The following is a 22,630-nucleotide window of genomic DNA, read 5'->3' as shown; positions in this document are numbered from 1 at the left end:
GGTCATATGACACACTAGTGTTATCTTTCCTTTCCAATCTGAAACTGATGGTCCACAGGAGTGTTCAGCTGCATGACAACTCCCAGACTACTCAGACACAAGGGAGTGGGAGGGCACACCTTTGTAGCTATGCAGTGGCTTCAAAGAAACGCTCACTACTACGGTGGAACAGACACCTAAAGCAGTCTACCCAATCCCACCTTTGGGAAATAATGGCAACAGACCTAACAATGAATATTTATAGCACTAACCTGTGCAGCTAAAAGTTTTAAAACTAAAACACTCCTCTCCAGTATCCACCCTTTAATAATAACCAGGGTAATAACTGCAAATGATTCAGAGGACATTGGCAGGTGAAATCAAGCACACAATTTACATTTGTAAAATTAACTTTTTGTAAAGCTAAGATGAGTAGTTATGTTTCCATTAATTTGTTTTAATTAAAATAAAAACATTAAAAAAAATTACCCTGCAATGTTTTAAACCCGAGATACTGTCACATTTTGCTGTGCATGAGCAACCATGCATAAAATGAAGAGTGAAACAGGCTGGTTCATTTTTATTCTCCAAATGGAGATAAATGCTTAAGTAAACTAATGACATAAATGGTAAAAGTGAATGAAAAAATTAGCAATATAAATCCAAAGAATTTTAAGTCTATCTGTAGCACAGATAAGAAAATTGTTCATTCTGTTCAACATTTTTTTAAATGCCAGTGGTCCTTTCTCTTTCCCCTTCACAGTCAGCAATTAAATAGGTTGGCCGGTGAATGCTCTGCAAGAACATTTGGAAGGGGATATAGAAAGACTGTGACAAATTCTCACTAAGCATCTTCTGCAGAGTGTGACAGAAAGAACAGCCCAGCCCCTCCATCTAAAACGACTATAAGCCATGAGTTACTACGGACAGATATCACCCTTACCGTGTGGGCACAACAATAAAAATACAAAACAACCCCAAGTACTAATTAGACCTACTTGCCCTTAGGACACTAAACCACTTACTGGAAGGCTATAAAAAGCCTCTCAGAAAGGCCTGTTTCAGGTTCTTGGTAACATTTTATAAAATGTTTGTGTTGCGGGGTGGATAAATTCAGTGAATTTTAAAAAAATTAAAAATTGATTTTTATTTTAAATTAAATACATTTTTCTTTTAAAAATAAACCTACTTAAAATTAAAGTTGAAATTATGACAACCTATGTTAAGGTCTAAGCTTACTGTAATCTATTAAAACTGATTTGAATTATATAAAATAAATGAACTTCAAGCACTACATGTTTGCTGATGAAGTTTTAAAGAAAGTCAAACCAGTGAACTGGTGAAGTCACTGGCCAAGCCCCTACAACCAATGTTGTGCTAAAACAAGCTTTTGACAACAGTCTCTTCTGAAAGTGCAGAGAATATTTTTTTCATGTCAGTTTATTCAACTGGTTCGGAAGTTCAATGACGAGCTCATTCAAAGTTGAGAAACATAATGGGAATTAAAGCAGAGAAGCTTGTTTTTCCTCTTCCAGTGTATAATTAAAAATTAGGTGTGAGAGAAGATACAATCTATTAGTTCCAAAATCTTGAAGGACATCGGGGCTAAAACCCAATCATTTCAATTCACTAACTACAGATAATCTTTTGTTTAATAAATCAGTTAGTTTTAAATGCCAAACATGTTTTGATAAGAAAAAATTATGTAACCAGCACATTTAAGGTACTTTTATTTAACCAATAAAACCCCATTTTAAAATACTGTTTTTGTGCAGTTTTAATTGAATTTGTAAGGAAATTGGAATTCAGCTGGACACAAATCACAAGTGAAAAATTAATCATCAGTAAATAAGGAATGGGTCATTCACCATTTTCTAATATAAAAAACTGTAAAACTTAAGAAGCTGAATATATGTATGTTAAGCTACATAACTGCTTAAATAATGATACAGTGCTAAGTATTGAGAATCAGCTTCTCCAGGAAAACAATTAAAAAGTACAAATGCAAATGAAGAGTAAAATAGATTTATATCAAGGTTCCCTGCTTGCTGATATAAACCACTGATAGAAATCAATCTACCCTATTGTGTTATGTCAGAAAAAACAAGCTAATCTGGCATGTCCCATTTTCTTACTATTTTGATATTGACAATCATTTGACCAGATATCTTCTCTAGTCTAAAGACTTATAAAAAACCCCTTGATTTCTCAATAAAAGAATAATAATGTATTATATGTAAATATGTACGCTGGGTGTTCTGTACAACAATGAAATAAGAGGACCTCCAAACTAAAACCTAAAGAAAGAAAAAAAAGAGTAAGCACGGTAAAGGAAAGATGAAAAAAAGAAAAAGATTTACATAATATCACCACAGATATATGTCACGCTGACAGGTGCTTATAAATGCAGTATTAACAATAAATTTTGGTTCACGAAGACCACCTTATTTGGGTAGCATCAAAAGTGTCAGAGGCACTTCTAATAAAAGACCCTTGAAAAAGAGAAATTTTCACTTGTTTTTTAGAAGTGGGTAGAAATGGATTGAGATCAATGTCAAAGGGAAGCAGGTTTCGCAGCAAAAAATGTGTTCACCTAACATCCTAAAGTGAGACTGCAGATTGTTTAAAGTTAAGTGATGCCAGAACACAAACACCCATTAGGAAGAGGCTAAACTTGGAGATTATAATCAGTAATGCTCAATTTAGACAGTTGGTTTCATGTCTACACACCTGGCAAAACACAAGCCAGATGCAGAAAAGACTAAAACAACAAGTTACATACTATGTATGTACATACTATGTATCATACATCTGATGAAGTGAGCTGTAGCTCACGAAAGCTCATGCTCAAATAAATTGGTTAGTCTCTAAGGTGCCACAAGTACTCCTTTTCTTTATACTATTAAACAGTTTTTTTGTTTGTTTTCTAAATAAGGCACTGTCTGTTGTACATTTCATTCCACAACCACTTCTCCCTATCCTTGACAGGTGCAAACACTTAACATATTGCACTTTATGGCTGAAAACTTGAGTGCTCTTGAAAGTGGTATTGCTGATACGGAGTGACTGCAAATTGACAGAAAAAAAGACAACTTGATCTTTTTACTGGCCTTGAAAAATCCACTCACCCACACTGGGTACAAAGCTTTCCTACCAGAGTGTGTCTGACTTCTGCAACATCCACACTTTCATTTAAAGAAAAGATTATAGCTCCTACAATTGGGGGGGGGGGGGAACACCTTAAAAATGTGAACCAAATTAAGCTGATAATGCCACGCATCTCCCGAAGTCAGAAGACATACTTCCAGTGACACTGCTGCTGCTCAGACCTTTACTAAGCTGCAGCAGAGAGAACAAGGGTCTTTGTCAATGTGTGCTGCTTTTCAGAATCTTGCCAGGCAGTAGTGAAACTACAAAAATTAATCAAATTCACTTGGTGAGGGGGGCTCAGAAACAGAAACTGGGAGGAAGGTTCACTTGGGCCAAATGGGGAAGAACAGCAACTCCTTGCAGCAGCTAAAAGTCTAAGGGAGAGGTAGAATACAATACCCCTCATCACAGGAGGCTAGAGGAGATTGTAGGGTAGCAGTGGCCATTCACCCAACCTTGCAGCAGATAAGAAGTTCTGGGTTGGGAAGAATACAGAAAGGAAAATGAACATGTCTGCAATCAGAGTTCAGGGACAGCGTCCTGGTAAGAATCACAGCATGTCCCCTTTTCCCAGCAGTTGGGCATAGTTAGTGTCTCATCTGGCCACTGCTTCTTTAGGATGTTTCTTCTGTGTTTCATACCGGTGGTTTGGCTAACAGGTGTCTAGTAAAATGTCTTAGCTCTGCGTATGAATAGATGAGGATGAGGGGATGTGTGTGAGAGGACAGGTGGGAGAGACTGATTGGAAAGAAATAAAGTACTTTTGAAATAAGTCATATTTTAAAAGTTATTAATGAGATAGTTGATAACATGTTACAACTAACCACATTACACAACTGTTTTATTCTTTTAAATTGTGAGGGGAGGAAAAAAAGACATAAGAATTTTTACCGTGACTAGTAAGCTTAATCCTCAGGCTAGTAGAGAGTTGGTAAACTGTCTAAGTCCTGTCTTATTTTTATTTAAAAAAAAATACCCAGACATGTCCAATTTCACAGGAATAGCAAACAAAAACAAAACTCAGATAAAAGAAAACTGAGGAAACTGTTCTGGAACAGAGCACTGAGAAGGTTACTAGAAAAATTTGGAAAAAGGGTAATAAAAAAAATAAAGTGGCCTCCTTTGGGGAGATATATTTTAAAGGTCATGACCAATGTACATGGATTTAGTACAACTTTTTATGCTAATGTTAAGGTACTAAAAAAGGCTGATTATGAGAAAAGTAAAACGGGATGACTATATTAAAAGACGTTTGTTTACATGTTTTACGTTAATATTCACTTATTTGCAAGATTTTACAATTGTTTATTATATACTATTAGTAGATTTTTAAAAAATGTATAAATATCTAATATAGAGATGGGTGAGCTGCCATCATATCATTTAAAACACAAAGAGCCCTGCTGCTAAAGTTCTATGTAACCTTAAGAATTCTACCCGGCTATGTTAACGTAAGACCTACTATCTTTTGCTATCCTTTTAAGTAATAGCTGTGATTTCAGTGTTTATATTGATGCCAGAAGTTAGAATATGTAAGAGAAGATTGTCTAATCATTGTATTTAAGATCAACAGTAAAGCTTAATAAATAAAATAAAATAAAACATTTCACTAAGAATAAAGTTAGATGACCTGTGAACTTGTAAGAATCTACTTTTTTCTATTCAATACTAGAAGAGTATCCAATGTCTTTTCAAATTTAACACGATATAAAAACAAGCAGCACTTTTCCCAGTTTATAAAGCTTTCATGGATTGCAATGCAACAAAAATCAAAATCAAAGCAGGTAACTTATTTTGGCTTTCCTTCACTTGCCAACTGCACATTTCATCTACACTTCTAGCAACCAGTGACCAGCACTGATGAAATTGCATGTCATGCTTTGGAAACTATTCAAAATAATCTGGAATCAGCAGTGTCCAGAAAAGTAGCAAAGGAAGTATCATACAGACATCGTTCAGTAAATTTTAATAAACTGAAATTGGTACAAGTGAAGTATTAACTCCTACCAGCCAAAGCAGCATCCTCATCACTTTCTGATCCATATTGCAATGCCATGGTTATTGCAGATAAACGATCCCCTTGGACGGATCTTTTGTTACTTTAAAAGTAAAAAGAAAAGCAGTGTATGTATCAAACTACTGTTTAGTTATGTTCTGTGGATAATTGGTGGAATACGAAGGTCATGTTAGCAGTCCACAGAACCACCACCAGAAGAGCAGACAGGACTAACCCAAGAAAGATGGTAAGTTAGCACAGGACAATGGCCCATGATATCATCTATTTTATAAAGTGCTCCACCAAGTTAAAAAGTTGGAGAACTACTGCAATGGGGAAGTTAAAGCTTAGTCTGCCCAACTCTGCCCTACTCTTAATATTTACCGTTCATAATGAAAAACAGTTCAAGATGAAGAATCAAAAAGCACCCACCAAGGCATGATTTTCTTGTTACTTTGTGGGAGTGACAAGAGGCCATTGATCGTGTTTAATATACTAGGCCACAGAACTCCTGAGTGATGGACAGGGCAGAATACCCCACATAATCGTGACAACTGATTGAGTCTCCTGGAACAGTATTTCAAATGCATCCCTTTTCCTTTAAGGCTTTTCTCCTCCATTTTGCCTCTTCTTGTTCTTTAGTTTTACATGTTTAAAAATTATTTTAAAATTATTTTAAAATATTTGTGAGTTGAAATACATATCTTTGATACTTCTAACATGACTAGTTTTGTAATGAAATATAAAATGTTGCTCTTTGGAGCATTTCCAAGGAAATAAATGTTAAATTTTGTTAAATTTGTATCATAGTTGATGTAAGTAAAACACTAAAAATAATAAAGAACAATATAGAGTAAATAATCTATTAAACTATGCTATTTGGGAAGTTGGGATTATTAAATCTGATATTTTAATTATTGTGTACCTAGGTCATTAAGCTTGAAAGTTCACTTAAAAAACACACCTCAAATTTCAGAAAAAAGCTTTGACTGTAACAGTTCCAAATGACCAAAATAAATAAATAAAAAATAAACTAACTGGATGGCATCCACACCAAAACAGACAATTTACTTACCGGTAATATTTGTTAGTAGAATTTCTCTCATCACCAACACTGCCTTTACCTTGTGAGGAAGGACCTGTCAGTTTGGAAGCAGCCAAATTTGATGGAGTCCTTTAAGAAGAAGAAACAATGCAGAGAAAGGGAGAAAAAGAGAAAGTCGCCTTAGACGCAAGAAGAGATGCAACTAGAATGTAGCTCTTTCACAGAGTAATCTTGAAAAGGGCTCAGAGAAGGCACAAAAAATGTTATGTTGCTAAATGTAAAGTGATACACTTGGGATAAATAATACCCAAGTTAATCATAATGTAAATGATGCTGAATTTGTTTATAAAGGTAAAAGAAAAGGTTCTAGCAATATTGATAGAAACCCTATTTAAATTCTCAGCCCAACATACTGCAGCAATAAAGATGTTTAACAGGATATTACTAAAAATTGAGAGGTTAACAATACAAAGCCAAGCCTATTGTGTTATCACTTAATAAAGCATATTAAATTGTGTTGTGGAAACTGTTGTATATTGGTCATATTGTCTGAAGAAAGACAGATAAGTGCACTGCAAAGGGGCAATTTATGATGATGAACAGAATGAAGGATGTGCATCTGGATAGAGTCACAAAATTGGGATTATTCTTGACATGATGATTAGAGTATTTAAATTAGCAAAGAGTTATTATAAAGTTAAGCTTTTTAAAACTAAGAGGAAAAATAGGCTAGAATAATTTAAGGAGGTTTTTTGCTAAAAACAGTGTAAAGTGAAAGACTCCCAGATGAGGTGGAAGAATTAAGAAGTCATGGATTTTAAAAAAAAACCTAGATGACCCATCTGGAGTTTAATAAGTTAAAAGGGATCTGAAATAGCAGGTCTGTGCTTAACAGCAGCCAATAGCAGTCTTCAGGACAGCAGGAAGGACTTTTTTCTAATTAAACTTTTCTCTCCTTCAAATTGACTATGAGGAGTCTGGGGAATTTTATTTTTGTTTAAGAGTGGGGGTTTTTTGGCCTGCTTGAGGCAAAACACTTTTTAAAAAGAATTTTTTAACAGGTATAGAAATCAAGATGAGAGCTATCAAATTATTCTGGACATGAAGTCAACTTGTGGCCCTACACAACAACATAGAAGTTTCACAGACAAGGTAAAATATTAAAAGAACCTTACAGAATAAGATAACTAAGGGATAGAGAAAGGATTGGCAGTACTAGAGAGAGGAATTCAACTAACAAATACTAATATAATTGTTTGTCAGCCATCTTCACACAAAAAGTGTTACGGTTAAGATACAGTCACAGCCTCAAAATTAAGTACAGTACCCAACCTTGGAAGGTCCTGATTCCCCCTTTACTCCTAATGAAGTCAGTGAGTCACAATTTAGGCCCTGATCCTGAAAATCCTTAAACATAGATGTAGACCGAGATCAGTAGGTCTACATCTATGGAACTACACACTTGCTAGGTTTCTGCGGTGTCAGGGCTTAAATGAGCTATAGTAGACTTTAGAGAGGACACGGCCTGCGCCGCTTCCAGCAGCTCCCATTGGCCTGGAGCAGCGAACCGCGGCCACTGGGACCTGCGATCGGACGAACCTGCGGATGCGGCAGGTAAACAAACAAATAATGTTTCTAGAATTATTCCTGCACATGAATCCCTCTGCCAATTTTTGTGATTTTACAAATCACATTTTCTTGTTTTGTAAAATTTTTCCTCCCTGCTGTTGTTGTATGAAAGATTTATGCAAACAGGGGAAACTGACTGATTAAACAGAAGACACAGTAAAAATTGACTATACACTTGAAGTACTGACAAAAGCACCAAGTAAACTGTAAAAAGTGTATAGTTCTCTAATCTCTTTAATTTATACTAATCTTAGGTGATATTTATAACAGAAGGTAAAACATTTAAGACAAATATTTAAGTTAACTGAATACCTTTAATGTAAGGATGTTTGTGGAGTTCTCTATCCTATTACAAAAACAGCTTCAGAAGAGGAGAGATTTATTTCGGAAAAGGATACATACTCCAAGTAGGTCCTTTGCAAAATATCTAAAGAACTTCCCTTTCTGCCAAGGAAGTTGTTAACTCTTGTGCTCATTTGGAAGATGTCACTTAGCTTTTCTGATAGAGAATATAATTCACCCTGGTAAGTATTTAATACCAGTTTTGAGAACTGCCAATGATATCAAGTGAAACTTATGAGAGATCTGGATCTGTCTAGATATTTCTGAGATAAGAAATGTGCATAAAATATCCAGATTGATATTTTGAAGAGTGAGGATTTGGGTGGGAGGAAAAAGCTTTTTCCAATTAATGTGATTTCAGGAAGGAAATAACAGGGCCTGAAAAAAAAAAAAATCTCAACACCTATTTGTTCAAGACCAACCCCTATAGCCCAAATGACAAAAACCTGCACTACCCCCTCTCCCACAAGCCATATCCATTTAATTTACATTTCCAAAACTTCACTCCAACCCCAACAAGTCAATTCTGTCCCTACCCACACACAATTTTGCTCCCTATTACAATTAAAATAGATTTTCACATACAAAGAGTGTTACTAAATCCTGGGGTTTTCTTCAAATGATTGCTAGACACCTGAATTAATGAATTTTGGGCTGTTTCTCTGCTCCCTCCCAATAAATATTTTGGGCTCGGGCTGTTTCTCTGCTCCCTCCCAATAAATATTTTGGGCTCATGCAAAAAATGAATCCTTGGTCCCCCTAATTCTTTGCAGGCCTCCAGGATACATCAGAGGCCCTTGGCCATCCAGCAACTCTTATGAAGAAGGGCACGCTCACCTAGATCCTCAAAATGTATTTGACCTCAGGGGGAGTCAGATGCCTAAATATCTTTGAGGATCTGAGCCTGTGCTCCTTGTTCCAGCTTTTCTGTTTCTACCTGTTAAACACATAGAATAGAAGCTGGCTCAAACTTAACTTTAGGGGCTCCTACAGGCTCTCTATATTTCAGTGCCAAATATATCTTAACAGTAGGAATATATCACTTATACAGTATATTTCAGCAGTTACCTTCAAAAATCTATTTCAATGGTCTATAAGATTTAAAGCAACAACAAGCAAGTTAATTTTATCTATCATTTCCTGTTTTTGTTTTTTTGGGGGCAAAATTAAGAAACTAAATATCAGTAAATACATGTAAACCAGACCTCAAACAGCACTTTTTTGTGTGTTTGTTTTTTACTTGCAGTACCTGATTCGAAGACTTGACTTGGCCAGTTCATTATGTTCAATTTCAGCCTTTTTCATATTAAATATTTTTTTAATAGCATTTGCATCCTGTTAATTGAAATAAGAATACTCCATTTTAGAAAAATGAGACTGAGTCAAGGATTTACTCTAATTCTATAGATATAAATATGCAGATTTAAAATAGTGTTTAAAAGAACAAAAGTTAGGGTTATATATTTTCTTGATAGAGAGTGAAGTTGACCAGTGTCAGAAGTCTATAGCAAAATCTAACTTGAAAAGAGACTTTCAATGGTTAAATAAAAGGGAATAAAATGGTGGCTAGTGTCTATGGCACTTCTTTGCAACATCCTTAAAAGAAAATCTCCACGACTTTCGCACGCACAACAACAATACATTAGAATGAGTGGGTTTGTCTGTCTTCTCTGCACTGGAAGATGATTGGTCTCATAGCTAGCCTGCCTTAGCATTCTATCCATCTCTACTCTTATACCAATAGATTTTACCCTTAGAATAGAACATATATGTAGTGCCCTTCATTTCAAAAGTTAAAAGATATGCAGGAATCACTTCACCACTGAAATTCACTCACTTTTAGGTACAGGAAGGAGGTAGGTAGAAAATATGCACACAACATGTTGGTCAATTGAGAGAGAAAAGGAAGTGGTGAGGAAGAGATGAAAAGTGAGTTTTGGCCATATGATGCATGCATACTCTTACAAAAAATGGAATAGGATCTTTAATATCCATGCAAAGGAGCAGGACCTCCATCTTTCAGGCTTTATGCTGCAGACCTCCCTACACTAAACTGCGCAGTCTGTGATAATGAACAGTCAAGTGCCATGATTTGAATTTGTAATGCCAGGAATTCTAGGCATTTCTAACCTAATAGCCAGTGAGCCATCCTCTATTCCTATAAGACACCAGGCTGATTCATGTCCCATTTGAAGTAAAATTGGAAGAGAGAAATGTATAGCTGGCAAACAGAACAGTCAACAAGGAAAGAATATGAGTTTCAAACTTCTAATAGGGAACTACTAACAATAAAAGGAATAGAAATTAGTTGACAATATCCTTTTTAATATTTTGAGATAAATTAGAAATGCTTTAGAACCTTATAACACAAAATACCATTTTAATAACTTAAAAATATGTAATACAATAAATAAAGATTGAAACCCTGACTTAATTGTCAAAAAAAAAAATCTGAAAATAACCTTGAATACTTGAGATCCAGGCTCATTATAGGTTTTGGCATTCTTTGCTAAAAGATCTATATCCTTGGCCATTGCATGAATGCTTTTATAACTTCCATTCTGCAGAACAAAAAACAGAACAGTTTACTCTTTAGATAAAAACTGATCCTTTTTATCCTGTCACATGAAGAAAAAAAATGCAAAACACTGGAAAGTAAAAGGTAAGTTCACATTGAAAAAAGACATTTCTTTATGCAGCATATAAACAAACAAAGAATTCATTGGCAAAAAAGGAAAGAAAATCATAGAGACGATACAAATATAAAAGTTATTTTTTCTGTGACAGGTCCCACAAACTAAATGAACAATGCACTGACTCCAAAATGATTTTAAGCAAACTTTAAAACACATCATTTGGATTACCATTTTAACTCATCTCTATCCTCCACTTCAAGTTCAGAATGCATTAGCAGTCAGTATTTCACAAAATTCTGGAATTAGAGACTAATACTTCATTTTAAAAATTAGATTTGAATGATTTCAGGTTGTAGAAATCACCAAATTTCTAGCTCTAGGAGTTCAAGGTAACAGCTAGCTAAAACCAAATAAGAATAGGAAAGGGTGAGTGGGACAAAGCAAGATGGTAATGAGAATGACACTAATCTAAACTTCAATATCTCAATTTGCCCTGGCCAGAAATGACTACTTTATACTAGTACATGGCCAAGAAATCACAGTACCTGGCATTTCATTCAGATCAACAATTATGGTTTAAGACACTGAACCTTAAACTGTGACTACCTTTGGCACACTAGTCCAGGACTGACTATAGCCAGTCCTGAACCTCAGAGCAGCATAGTTTTCAGTTTCTTAATTTACTGGTAAAAATTACACTTACTACTGATCTACATAAAATTTTGCTTCTAAACTTTAAAAACCTTATTTTTCCAAAATTACAATATACAGCTCATTAACATGATCATACCGTACCTGTATCCTCTGGGCAATAGTCTTAAGATCTATGGGCTCTTTAATTATTGCATAATAGTCAGGATATTGCTAGAAAACAAAAACGATATATCTATAGTTGTACACTGGCACATATAATTCACAAGGGAAACAATAAAAATCAGTATTAAATAAACACTTATATTTGATGGCCTATTACCAAAGGCAGCTAAGAAGACAGATTACCACCACAAAACAGCTGAAAGATTATGTACAAATTCAGCATTGCAACTTGATTAAGGTTTATTCTCTTAACCAAAATGGTTTAATTTCTCCATATCATTAAGATATACATTGCTCACATAACTAATATCGATTAACAACATCTGAAAGGGTTTATTTATATAGATTCACCAAACAAGTTAATGAATTCATTCAGAGACTAGATCCCTTACACTAAGATGAAATTTAAACTAAGTGGAGTTACACTGACTCTGAATTGAGCTGTAAATGACTTAAAAACAAAATTTAGATTAGTAAAAAGATTATTTTAGGGTTGATCCATAAACCCCATTCTACCAGCAGATAGCTGCTAAAACAAAAAGCAGCCCTTACAGCCAATTAAGAAAAATGAAATACTTCATCATTCCACCAAAGTGATATGAAAAAAACTATTTCCTCAGAAAGAAGCAATGATTTTATAACATGACCTTTATCTGATAATGCGTAACAACATTTTGATATTGATAGCTATTAGACATTATACACACACCTAATAGTTTGCTCTCAGTGTTAAAATGTTATAGTACATTATCTGATTAAACTGATAATGGCTTCTTCAGTAAACAGGCTAAGGGGGCGATTTCCACCACAAAGCAAAATGTTATGACTTGGTAGTGCATAAAGTATTTTTATTTATTTTTGTTCACTTGACCGTTAGTCTCACAGTCAGCCCACAGTATTAGTTATACCATTTTCCAGATACCAAACATAGAACACAAGTGATTTCATTTCACTACTCACCACTTTAGAGGGAAGCTTCTGAAACAGCTCACTTATAAGACGTCCTGATGGGTTGGTGGCTATGGCTACAGCTTCAAGCAGCTGTTCAAGAATCTCTTTCAAGTAGCTTGGAGAAGACTGGTACAGGAAATGAAGTTACAAAAAGCTTTGATGAGAAAGATTTCAATTTTATAAAAGCTTCTAATGGTCCCTGTAAAATATTTCAGTGTAAATGTATAAACGTTCTTTTTCAAGGAAAAGATGATGAAAACAGCAGCTATAAAGATGTGTGCAACTTTTCAAGACACAGTATTATGATTATGCATTTAGTAAGACACGTGAATAAGTCTGAATATCACATACACATTTCGTGCACAGATCTGTTTTTCAGAGTTAAATACAAATATGCATTGTAATGTCATGCAGTACTAACGGAGATTTGCAGGTGTAGCTCTAGCCTAAGTCCCTGGGTTAAGGCAGTAAAAAGAACAACAAGTCTGAGAATAACACCATGGTGTTCACCATACAGGTGTCTCATCTGAAAGTGTTCTCAGGGGGACCCAGGTTTACTTGCATGAGGCCTCAGATCATGCAAGTTACAGAGGTCATATTTATTATAAACTGATTAAAATGGAACCACATATACAATAGTTATATCACTGATCATCTTGTAACTATTTATTTCTTAAGAGTTCACTAATATATGCACAAACATATGCAAAGGTATAAATACTTACTTATTGAGTACTGAAACCATTACTGTTTTCTATGTATGTGTAAGAACCCTTAAACAGTATATCAGAACATAATCTAGTGACGCATGTCCCATCACCTGTTTTGGCTCAGCTTAATAACCACACATCGACCGATGTCCCTCCACAAACTGAGGTTAACCTTATTCTGAAAGTCCAGTTTTCACACACCTCTTAATTTCACCAGCAAACTATAAATGCAATGCTTCCTACTTACTACTTCAGATATTGCCCCTTGATTGTCATGCCTTTCATCCTCTTCCTCCTCCTCCTCAGTATCACCTTTCTGAACAAACTCATTCTTTGTGCGCATATACAAATCCCACAGTTTGCAGGCTGCTTTATATTCAGGAGAATCTGGCTGTGAGAATGAACCAAACAGCACGACGTTATTGCTAGTCAGTTATTTTAAAAGTGTTCTTAAAATTCTGAGCATTCTGAAGTGAAATATATTAAATAATAGAAAACAGCAATTACTGGCTGTGTAATTCTTCAACACAGTGATGTCAGGAATGGTAATGAATTAAAATAGATAGCCTCCACCACACTTAAGGACATTAGGTAATTTACTCTAGATTTGCAGTGAAGTTTGGATTTCTTTTATCCCCTCTCTGCCACAAGATATTGATTCTTTCAATGCAAGAAATACAGGAAAACATTCTATTTTTTAAGATTCTGAAACACACTTTTTACTTTTTAATTAAATTTTAGAAAAGAGGCTAACAAAATGATTTAAAGATAACTTTAATAAAACCCATTAACATCTAAAGTGTACCATTCATATCAGGGGCAGCAGAACCAGCGGGATGAGGGGAGCTAGTGCTGATCTATGTCCCTGGTCTCCTCCACATGTCTCACACAGCTCTCTAGCCCTGAGCTTCGGCTTGAACTGTCTCTGACTGAGCCCTGCCCCAGACACAAGCAACTTCTGACTGAGTCTAGGCCAAGGAGCATGTAGGAACCAGGGTGATTAGGCCGGGGCCAGGAGAAGCTACCCCCAGAAAGAGAGAGAGACCCCAATTTCCCTATTCTGCCCTGTTACTCGCTCTCTCTTCTCCTGCATTCAAAGTGAGCTTTGATCACCTCTGATTTAGTGCATAACTACTTTTTTTTTTAAACAGGGTATAATACTGCAGAGATTCCATATGAGTGTCCTGCACACCACTGATGCTTAGCAAACCACTTGTTTGCCACTTAGCTCTCCTGCTTGTTTCCAGCTGAGAGAAGGAATTGATGGAAGCAAGAGATGAAATCATCCCACTAATTTTGCTCTTTTCTTTCAAAAAACAAAAAATATTATAAATTTGCTTTTCTGTATTTAACTTGATCATTCAGAATGACCAATTCATTGAATGGGAAGTGTATTGGTAAAATACTTTAAATATGTTCGTCCTTTACTTGCCTGCTCAGTACTGAGTTCAGGATTCTACTTGTGCTCTTTAATGTTTTTCCCCAAAGGAAAACACACATTACATGAGACACCTAAAAAGTCATACTTTCCTAATATTTTTCCATGGAAGAAATTGTTGTAGTTGGGCAAGAATGCTACAGGGTTATGAAAGAGAGAGGAGGCGGCATATTAGGTAATCTCTGTATTAAGATCTGGTCCACACTACAGGAAAGTTTTGGAACCACTGTAGTACTGGAACAGATGTATATTATCATAGTGGTCTCTTACATATGAAACTGGCTGTATCTTCTAAAAGCACCCAGACCTGCTATTGTCAGAATATATGAATTTGGGCCTTTAAATGAAGCTTCCTCACCTTATAGTAAGCCTTTGCATTGTTAAATAGTAGCTGAAAGTCAGCAGTCAGTAGGTTCACATCATCATACTCCTCCATTTTTAGTTTCTGTTGGATTTTCATTAAATCAATAGGCTGAGAAACCACTTCATAGTAGTCTGGCTGATTTCTGTTGTAACAATAAGTAAAGGCATCAGAGTTTGAGCACTGAAAGCGAACCCTACAGTATTTAACTCTGCACAAATTTAAGAGTAATGCAGAAACGTTTCTAGTATGTTTTTGCTACAACTTAAATAGCTCAAATTTACAAACAACCTTAATATAAATGAATTAGCACATATTTTAAAATTTATCTTAAATCTATAAAAAAATTACAGACAGAAATAGTTCTCTCTCTTCACCTATTCCATTCCCAAGAGTCAGTTCTGGGTTGTTCCCTAGGATATATGTTATTATTTTACTCCTCCACCTTTGGAGACAATTTTACAGCCAAACAGATCTCAACGTCAGGAAGGCTTTATATTCAATGTTTCATATAAAATCAAACGTTTACTTTTCTGCCTGAACACAGGCACTTGTGTCACAGTTCAAAGGGGCATGCTATCAAACATAAAGATCAAAAGACTAATGCAAGCTTGTTGCATATTTAATGCACGAGTTTTGCAACTTTTACACAGATGAGCTATTTCTCAAAATCCATTTGTTCCAGGACTAGCTCTCATACCTAAGATTGTTCCCAATCAAGGCCACATCCTCACCTTCGTTTTGGTGCTCTAATGAAAAGCTCACATAAGAGCCTGCCCTGTTCATCTTTGTAATCTCTGATTGTGTTGTACAGTTCATGGCACACAGCAATCTAAAAGGCAAGAACAATCCAGTAAGACAATGGAAATGCTAAGGAGGCAACAAATTGAGGGTATGTCTGCACTTGAAATGCTACAGTGTAGAAACTACCTATGCCAACAGGAGCAGTTCTCCTGTCAACGTAGGTAATCCACTTCCCCAAGAAACAGTAGTTAGGCCAATGGAAGAATTCTGTCTGCACAAGGGCTTAGGTTGGCATAGCTACGTCTCTCAGGGGTGTGGATTTATGCCCAAGCCTTGGTTAGGGTAGGAAGGTGGGGGGAGGGGAGTGTCACGCCATAAGTTGCTCTACAGTGGGGATATTAAACACCCAGCCCGTTTGATGTATTAATATAGTACTATGGCATACCCAGATTTGTGTATTTTTTCTTTTTTAAAGGGAGTTTTCTAGCCCTCATGGTTGCAAAGAAAACTTCCCAAATGTAAACCAACACAGTGTTGACTACAGACTCAAGAAGACACCAGAAACAATAAATAAGGAAATGTGGACTCCAATGTCTCACAGTTAATCTCTCTTAGGCTAACTAATGTCTAAGGATGGCACTTCAAATGTCAGCATTTACTATTTCTTTGCTGATCATTTTAGCAGATGGAAGGAGGATGGGGAGGAAGTGAAAGCCATAAGGTATAGAAATCCGGAACTGCTACAAGGAAGTAAATACAATGGGAAGATAAGACAAGAAATACAAAGACAGTGAAGAAAAAAAGAAAAGCAGCTGAAGGAGAATGAGTAAGGAAGAGAAAAAGGACATCAACTGGGATGGTCCTAATGATGAACATATTTTCATGGGTCAGGGATGAATAAGGTGCTGAACAAATAATAGAACTTTAGGTACTACGTAGAAAGACAATATTCTGTCTTTTGCTCTTTGTGCAAATCTTGTATTGACATCAGTGGGAGAACTAGTGTGGACTGAAGGAGATACGTAGTCCTAAATTTATTCCCCAGCCCACACACCATAATTAAAAGTGTAACTCAGACATCTCCACAGAATGAGTTTGATATCCATGTTCTACAGCCAGTGTAGAATCAGTGCTGCTGGGCTCAGGAGGAAGTCGTAACTTGCCCACGTCATTCAAAATTAGCGCTTAGGCCAGGCAAGTGCACAATATACCAAAGGAAACAGAAGCTGTTCCTCGGGGCTCCCTAGAAACGTAGAACGCTGTCCCATGGGGGAAAGCCTGGAAGAAGACTTTGCAACTCCAGAAAACATCCATAGAACACTAAGTTATACCCATATCTTAAATATTCTCACTAAATATAATTTTTTCTTTTGCAAATGTTTGCGTATAGTGATTTCAAAAGGTATTCCACATTTGGATTTATGCAATAACACAGAAGGGGTTACAATGGTACTTACAGGATCTACAGTTGGGAGATTTGAAAGTCTCCTCCTTTTCCTGCTTGGGCCTGGTATATTTGTTGAATGGTGACCATCATCAAAATCTCCTCCACTGATGCTGCTGGAAGGAGAAGTAGCCCTTCGTCTCTTGGAACCCATGGAATCCAACTTCTTCTATAATAAAGAAAGATGTTCTTAAACTTATGGCTTTGCATCCAATCTCTCTGATGAGAGTGAGCATTAAACTTGCAGTTCTTTAGGATGTATGTATTCAAGATGGTTCACTGAGATTTAGTTATGTATTATTACCTCACGAAATCATATAGCTAAAACACTGCTTATGTCGTTGATAGTTTACCTGATAATCCAATCTATCGTTGAGTTTTATACTGCCATGCATCACCATACCATCAGAGTGACTTGGACTCTTATAGGGTGATGAAAATGTATGTATCTAACAACACTTACCATTATCCTTTCTTAAATCACCCATCAATGCTTGTGACTTGTCACTCCATACATGATAATAAAACAAGAACTTTTGTCATGGCAGATGAACTAGTTCAAACAAGAGATAATTTGGTGATTCTGATTGACAAGTACTCCACCCCACACCCAAAAGCAAAAAACAAACAACCCTGTTGATGTAATTAAGAGTCTGCACTGACAAGTAAAAACCACAACTACTGCTTAATATCTAGTCATGGGATCACACCAAAAGGGGTTTGGGCTGTAACCTGGTTACATTTTGCTATGTTCTCAAGCCCTTCCATTCTCTCTCCAATGCTAAAATCAGTGTGGATTGGATGACTCAAGTAACTGGCAATGTAAGATTTCAGAGTAACAGCCGTGTTAGTCTGTATTTGCAAAAAGAAAAGGAGTACTTGTGGCACCTTAGAGACTAACCAATTTATTTGAGCATAAGCTTTCGTGAGCTACAGCTCACTTCATCGGATGCATACTGTGGAAAATACAGAAGATGTTTTTATACACACAGACCATGAAAAAATGGGTGTTTATCACTACAAAAGGTTTTCTCAACGGGGGGGGGGAGTGCGGGGGAAACACGACACCTGGATTTGTGCTGGAAATGGCCCACCTTGATTATCATACACATTGTAAGGAGAGTGATCACTTTAGATAAGCTATTACCAGAAGAAGAGTGGGGTGGGGGGAGAGAAAACCTTTTGTAGTGATAAACACCCATTTTTTCATGGTCTGTATGTATAAACATCTTCTGTATTTTCCACAGTATGCATCCGATGAAGTGAGCTGTAGCTCACGAAAGCTTATGCTCAAATAAATTGGTTAGTCTCTAAGGTGCCACAAGTACTCCTTTTCTTTTTGACAATGTAAGAGTGTCTGTCTCCTCTTGGCCATGGGTTTGAATTTACTAATGTAAATAGTGACTGAAATTAATAACCATCCAACAACTACTGAGTGGTTTATGAAACAAGCTGGTGGACCTAGCGCAATTTCTAGTGGCAAGGGATCAGTACCACAAAGATTCCTCTCTACTGGCGCTATTGTTGGGAGTCTCAAAGACTAAAGACTGAATGCGTATAGAGACTCCCCAGATCTCCTCCCATTTTCTAATAGAATCAAGGCATTTTTTCTTGTATGTGTTGTTTTTAAATGGCACAGCAACCTGGCATAACTACATTAGGGTATCTCTTTCGTATTCTAGGAACAGAATTAATTACCTGCAAACACTTCAATAAGTTGAATGAATACAAGGGGGGATTCATTATGGCCAGGATAAAAAAAAAAAAAGGTCAAGGTAGGGGAGAAGGGAGAATGGTGCATATATGATCAATAATGTACCAGATTTACCAGAGTACAACCAGCACCTCGAAAAGCCAGTCTCCTCATAGTGTCTGTTGGCCAAGTTAAGATACTGGGAGAAGGTAAGGCTTTAAAAGTGTCAATTCAGCAATGGTGTTAGTACAGTCTAAACTGAAAGAGAAGAAAAAGGAGAGAAAAATAGAGGGGAAGGGTAAAAAGGAGAGAGTGGATCGACAGAGTTCAAGAAAAATAGTGAGGAGAGAGAGGAAAGGTAGGGGAGGAGAGGAACATATAGATTAGTATTTTTTGGATTTGTTCTTAACAAAAACAAACTTCCACATAGAGTATTTTTTCAGCACAAAAAATAAGACATTTTTCTGGATTTTTTTAAACAAACTGTTTGCTTTTTCCTAAAGGCCCTGCTGACACATCACAGATTTTACTGCCAGTCTGAATGTAAAAGAAGAGAGAACAACTGCAACACTGTAAACTGGTAGGAGTGGAGAAGCAGCACAGTGAATGTATAAATAAAAAAAAGTTTTAAGTTTCCAAAAAAGCAATAAGAGTCTTCAGCAATGGCCCACATCATCAAGAAACATCTTCAGAGGAGTTTTACGGCTCTCTTTACTGAACAGTAGCCTTCCTTACTAAACATTTAGCCCCTGTTCATAAAACTTCAGCCACATACCCTATTACATAATAAAGTTTACCAGTATAAGATTGTGCAACAAATACATCAGTTTGCTTGTTGAAAAACACTTCTATCAAAACCAAGCTTGAATATCAACCAGGATATAAAATATAAACCTGTATTTTGTTAACAGAATAGCTATACCTTATCAATGCCAGTTTCTCTTTTAAGACTGATTTTCTAACAAATCCCATCCACATATACAGAACTGTATAAAAAAAACAGAAAATAAAATTAGTCTTACCTATCTAGTATGCACTATTTTAGTGTTTGGAACCAGAACCAAAAGACATGGAAGATAACTTGTTAACCAAATGACAAATTTTTCCTATGTATTTTTACACCGCACATGCTCTTACAGAAGAAGTTTAAGAGCATATTAAGCATTAACTTTTAATACATACTTCATTTAAGTACCTCGGAGCTTTATCTCCCTGTGCAACTTAGGTTATGTAAACCCTATATCAAGGTTTGGACTCCATCATATACCCAAATTCAGTAAGAATCACCCATCAGATGTTTGACAGCTAGAAAACAATACCGAATAGCTGCCATAAAACTGATAACATTTCAGAGCCTGAACTGCATTAAAGATTCTCTAGATCGCTATGTTTTTGCACAATAATCAAGTTATTGATTGCAAAAGAATACCTTATAATTTAGTGGAGAAAGTGTAGAAAATATTGCTCTCTTCTTAATGAACTGATGTCTCATGGTGCCTCCTGGGGTACCAACAATCTCCCTACCTACAAACACTTTCACTCCTTGTGTGAAGTAGAGAAAGCCTTGAGAGCTATTCAGACATTCCCACAGGACCTGAGAACAGTGTCTCTGCAGCACTCACATAAAAAATTGCTTTAAATCTTGAACATTTTTCATAACCTTTACAGCCACTCTTAAAAAGTCAGATCTCTTATAATACCCTCTTCTACAGCTACTCACTGAGAGACCTCTCTTGTGACTCCTAAAACATGACAGGTCACTCATTGCCACATCTCCTGATGATATGTCAATAAACATTTTTCTGTTGTAATCTATTAAGGACCCACCAATATATAATGTTTAATCTCCTTGAAAGAGTCAAGCTTTTACACATATTCAAGGCAATTTACTTAAAACAAGCCAATTCGGTTTTAACAAGCATTTACCTTTCTGCGTGCCTTTAAAAATAACCAACCAGGAAAGATACACAGGTGTCAAGAAAAACTAATTGTTTGCACTGTGGGTATCCTCCACATGTCTGTAGAAATATTTCTCAGATAATGCCAAATGTCACAAAATGACAGAGGGAATATATCATACAATCTTTCTATATGATTACTGATAAATAAATCCTGAAACTGGCCTGAAACATATGAGGAAAAGTGGATGGAGGGAATGATGAACTCTAAAAGGATAAAGTTACCAAAGTTAAATGCACATGTTTATTTCTTCATTAATCTTTGAAGGGGTAATGGACAAGGGACAGATAATGTGACTGCTTATTTGATCAACTACTGGGTGTAATACAGGTCTGCTTCTACTTTAAATATTACTAAATGGTATATATACATTTTCTAGCAAATTTTGTGAGGCTCCTTTGGTAAGAAAGGAGGTTTTGGGGAGGATTGGGTCTATTTATGACCCTATAAATATAAATAAAATATTTGTATATAGCTACATACACATCTTCAAGTATTGTACAATCATTAACTATGCACCCAGTACTTCACAGGTAGAAAAACTGAGGGAAAGAGTATATATTACATCATTCTCTTTCTATATTTTGATTTGTAAAAATGTCATGCACATGGATTTGTCTATCATTCCTACCTACCCTGAGGTATGCTCCACCCTCTTAGTTGCAAGTTCTCTGGGACAGAAAGTCTTCTGTCTTTTCTTAGGAAAGGCTGAAATAATTCGGCATATTTAGTCTAGAGAAGAGATGGGTGGGGTGGTGAGGGACATGATCACAGTCTTCAAATATGTAAACGGTTGTTATAAAGAGAACTGTGATCAATTGTTCTCCATGTCCACCAAGGGCAGGACAAGAAGTAATCAGCTTAGTTTGCAGCAAGGTTGATTTAAGTTAGATATTAGGAAAACCTTTCTAGTTATAAAGTTAGTCAAGCACTGGAAAAGGTTACCAAGGGAGGCTGTGGAATCACCATCTCTGGAGGTTTTTAAGAACAGGTTGGACAGCACATGGTATAGGTTTATTTGGTCCTGCCTCAGCTTCCGGGGGCTGGACTTGATGACCTCTTGAAGGCCCTTCCACCCTTACATTTCTATGATACTTTCGGTACAAAAGGCCATGATCCTCGACTGGAGAACCTAGGTGTTATGAATAAAATAAGAGTAATGTGTTGGAGGTCAGAGTCAGGGCGTGGATGTCAGGACTCCTTGTGTCTTTTCCCAGCTCCGACAGCGACTCAACCAGTTGACTGCTTTGACAAGCCGCTTCCCCGCTCCATGCCTCAGTTTCCCCTAGGTGTAAAAGAGGGCTAACACCGCCAGCCTCACCGAAGGAGGATCAGTGCCCCTGGAGGCGAGGGGAAGCGGAGCTGGTGCCTCGACCGGGACAGGTGGCAGGGATGAGGATGGGAACAGGGGATCAGCAGCTCCCACGCCGCCGGAAGGGTCCGGGGCGGGCCCCGAGCAGGGCACCCCCACGCCGGGGGCGCTGTCTCCCCACCAGGAGCGCAGCGGCCACACAAAGAGAAGCGGCGGCCTCCTGGCTCCCGCAGCCCGGCTGCCCGCTCCGAGCCGCCAGGCCTGCAGCCAGCGCTTACCCAGCCGGCCCCGCTCCGCCTCCGACAGCCGCGGCCGCGCTTGCCCCCCGCCGCCCGCACCGCCGCCGCCGCCACCGCTGCTGCTGTTCCGGCCGCTCCTCCTCACTGCCGAGTCTGCCGCTGCTGCAAAGCCCGCCCAGCCGCCAA

The 22,630-nt window shown here is 37.0% G+C and overlaps 1 protein-coding gene across 24 annotated transcripts in view; it reads right to left on the bottom strand.

Annotated features, from left to right (window-relative positions):
• PBRM1 (polybromo 1) overlaps positions 1-22,627 on the bottom strand; it is an 87,398-nt gene extending 64,771 nt beyond the window's left edge. For 3 of the 24 annotated variants that reach the window (XM_078853716.1, XM_078853719.1, XM_078853721.1), the window contains exons 1-14: positions 22,484-22,626; positions 21,839-22,025; positions 19,857-19,920; positions 19,070-19,192; positions 17,255-17,410; positions 15,788-15,885; positions 15,051-15,198; positions 13,502-13,645; positions 12,554-12,670; positions 11,573-11,641; positions 10,604-10,702; positions 9,391-9,476; positions 6,201-6,299; positions 5,137-5,228 (exon numbers count right to left, since the gene is read on the bottom strand). In XM_078853716.1, coding sequence (XP_078709842.1) covers positions 5,137-5,228; positions 6,201-6,299; positions 9,391-9,476; positions 10,604-10,702; positions 11,573-11,641; positions 12,554-12,670; positions 13,502-13,645; positions 15,051-15,198; positions 15,788-15,885; positions 17,255-17,410; positions 19,070-19,108 — 1,147 coding nt within the window. In that variant the 5' untranslated portion in view covers positions 19,109-19,192; positions 19,857-19,920; positions 21,839-22,025; positions 22,484-22,626. Of the gene's footprint in view, positions 1-5,136; positions 5,229-6,200; positions 6,300-9,390; positions 9,477-10,603; positions 10,703-11,572; positions 11,642-12,553; positions 12,671-13,501; positions 13,646-15,050; positions 15,199-15,787; positions 15,886-17,254; positions 17,411-19,069; positions 19,193-19,856; positions 19,921-21,838; positions 22,176-22,214; positions 22,286-22,483 lie in introns of those variants that run through there. The other 21 variants (XM_078853707.1, XM_078853717.1, XM_078853715.1 and 18 more) reach the window with 19 other exon arrangements.
• Positions 22,628-22,630: the final 3 nt, after the last annotated feature.

The sequence above is a fragment of the Lepidochelys kempii genome, chromosome 7, assembly GCF_965140285.1.
Source record: "Lepidochelys kempii isolate rLepKem1 chromosome 7, rLepKem1.hap1, whole genome shotgun sequence".
NCBI classification, from domain to species: Eukaryota; Metazoa; Chordata; order Testudines; family Cheloniidae; genus Lepidochelys; species Lepidochelys kempii.
Note: the sequence above shows the minus strand (reverse complement) of the source record. Positions and strands in the feature narration are given on the sequence as shown.